The sequence below is a fragment of the Nanorana parkeri genome, unplaced genomic scaffold (genome assembly GCF_000935625.1).
Source record: "Nanorana parkeri isolate BGI_ZX_2015 unplaced genomic scaffold, ASM93562v1 scaffold325, whole genome shotgun sequence".
NCBI classification, from domain to species: domain Eukaryota; kingdom Metazoa; phylum Chordata; class Amphibia; order Anura; family Dicroglossidae; genus Nanorana; species Nanorana parkeri.
The window spans coordinates 38,800-40,416 of record NW_017306593.1 but is presented as its reverse complement, the minus strand read 5'-3'; the positions used below and the strand labels follow the sequence as shown (position 1 = coordinate 40,416).

Sequence of the window (1,617 nt, the reverse complement as noted above, 5' to 3'; positions counted from 1 at the left end):
TACTTGGTTGCTATCACATGGAAGGGGGGGGGGGCTCACAAGCCCCTTATGTGATAGCACATTTGAGATGACAGGTTCTCTTTAAAGGTGACATTAGGAGGTCTATTAGACCCCTAGTGTCACCTTTCCACTTCACTGGGGAAATGACAGCTGCCTGCTGAGGCAGCTTAATGTAAATATAGTATGCAGTGGCTGGGAGCAATAGCCAGCCTCCTATTGGCTATTTCAAATTACAATAGCAAATAGCAGGCTGGCTATTGCACTCACCCACTGTCTGCTGTCAATCAATCAAGTTTTCCTTCAGGTCCTCCTCTGCTGATTGACAGCAGGCAAATGACGGGTGCAATAGCCAGCCTGCTATTGCAATTTAAAATATCCAACAGCAGGCTGGCTATTGTTTCCAGCCGCTGATGGGAGACTTGACACCAGTGTTCTATTAATACCTCGGACTCAAGTCCAAAGGATTGAGAGAACACACCGGCAGAAGAGGGGGGCAGAGGAGGAGGAACGATGCAGGCAGCCTGGGGAATCCAGAGCCACCGCAACCTCTGCCCATACAGGCGGGGAGAAAAGCGAGGATTGAAAGGGGGACAGACCTCTGCAGCCAGCGCCAGCAGGGAGAACGGAGAACGGAGGAGCAGAGCGACGGCGGGGGAAACAGTTAATCGATAATGAGAATTGTTGATAACGATTCTCATTATCGATTTTATCGTTGAGTTGTTTCAGCCCTATAGGACAGCCATGAATTGGTATTTCACTAATCCTATTGCTCAGATAAAAATGGCATAATTTCACAGATTATTTTAAGGTCACACTTACAATATACATACCTTACTAGAAAAGGGTGGGCATACAGTTCATCCAACAAAGTTTACGACAACCAGGTGAAGAATGATGTTGGCGAACAGAAAATCAGCAAAGGCTCTTTCTGGAGAGATTCCCAGGAAATCGCCTTTATTTTGGGGGTTAATCTGGATCCTTAAACACACTGAAACAAAAGATAGCACGGTTAACAATTAACATGATAACATTATGAATAAACCTCACGTATCCCTCCTTTCTCAGCTGTAGATGGGAAGCCTGTACAAATCGATGACAGGCTGTCACTCTCCGCATACAATCACTCAAGGAGCAATAATCTGCAGTTAGGGACACATGAGCGGCTGTGGACACGCACAGTGACAGCCTGTCACTGGCTTGTACAGGTTTCCTGCCTGCAGATGAAGGTAAACACTGGGCTCCTGCCCCACAAATACGCTGATCTGGGAGACGTACAGCCTTTCACACCCATGTGAATGAATCCTTTGCCACACTGGCAATATAAAAAGGAGGGACAAAAAAAAAAAAAAAAACATTCATTTTATCTGTGAAGGTTCTCATTCATCCAGGTCATGGTATATCAGTAAAAAATAAGTCAAGGCAACTGGACTTGCTGTATTTTACTTGAAATAATTGGAGCTAGGAGTTATTAACCTGCCCAGAGAGAAGTGTTAAAACAGCATTCAAGTTTAGCTTCTTCATTTATACATAGTTGACCTCTTTCACACCTCTTTTAAATCAGTCCTTAGACAGGGAGGAGGACTTGTTTAAAAGAGGTGTGGAAGAGGCCATTTATGT

General features: G+C 44.8%; 1 protein-coding gene across 1 annotated transcript in view; it reads right to left on the bottom strand.

The window, feature by feature from the left end:
* Positions 1-833: 833 nt before the first annotated feature.
* DAD1 (defender against cell death 1) overlaps positions 834-1,617 on the bottom strand; it is a 3,819-nt gene continuing 3,035 nt past the window's right edge. The window contains exon 2 of the mRNA XM_018558206.1: positions 834-988. Coding sequence (XP_018413708.1) covers positions 858-988 — 131 coding nt within the window. The 3' untranslated portion in view covers positions 834-857. The remainder of the gene's footprint in view (positions 989-1,617) is intronic.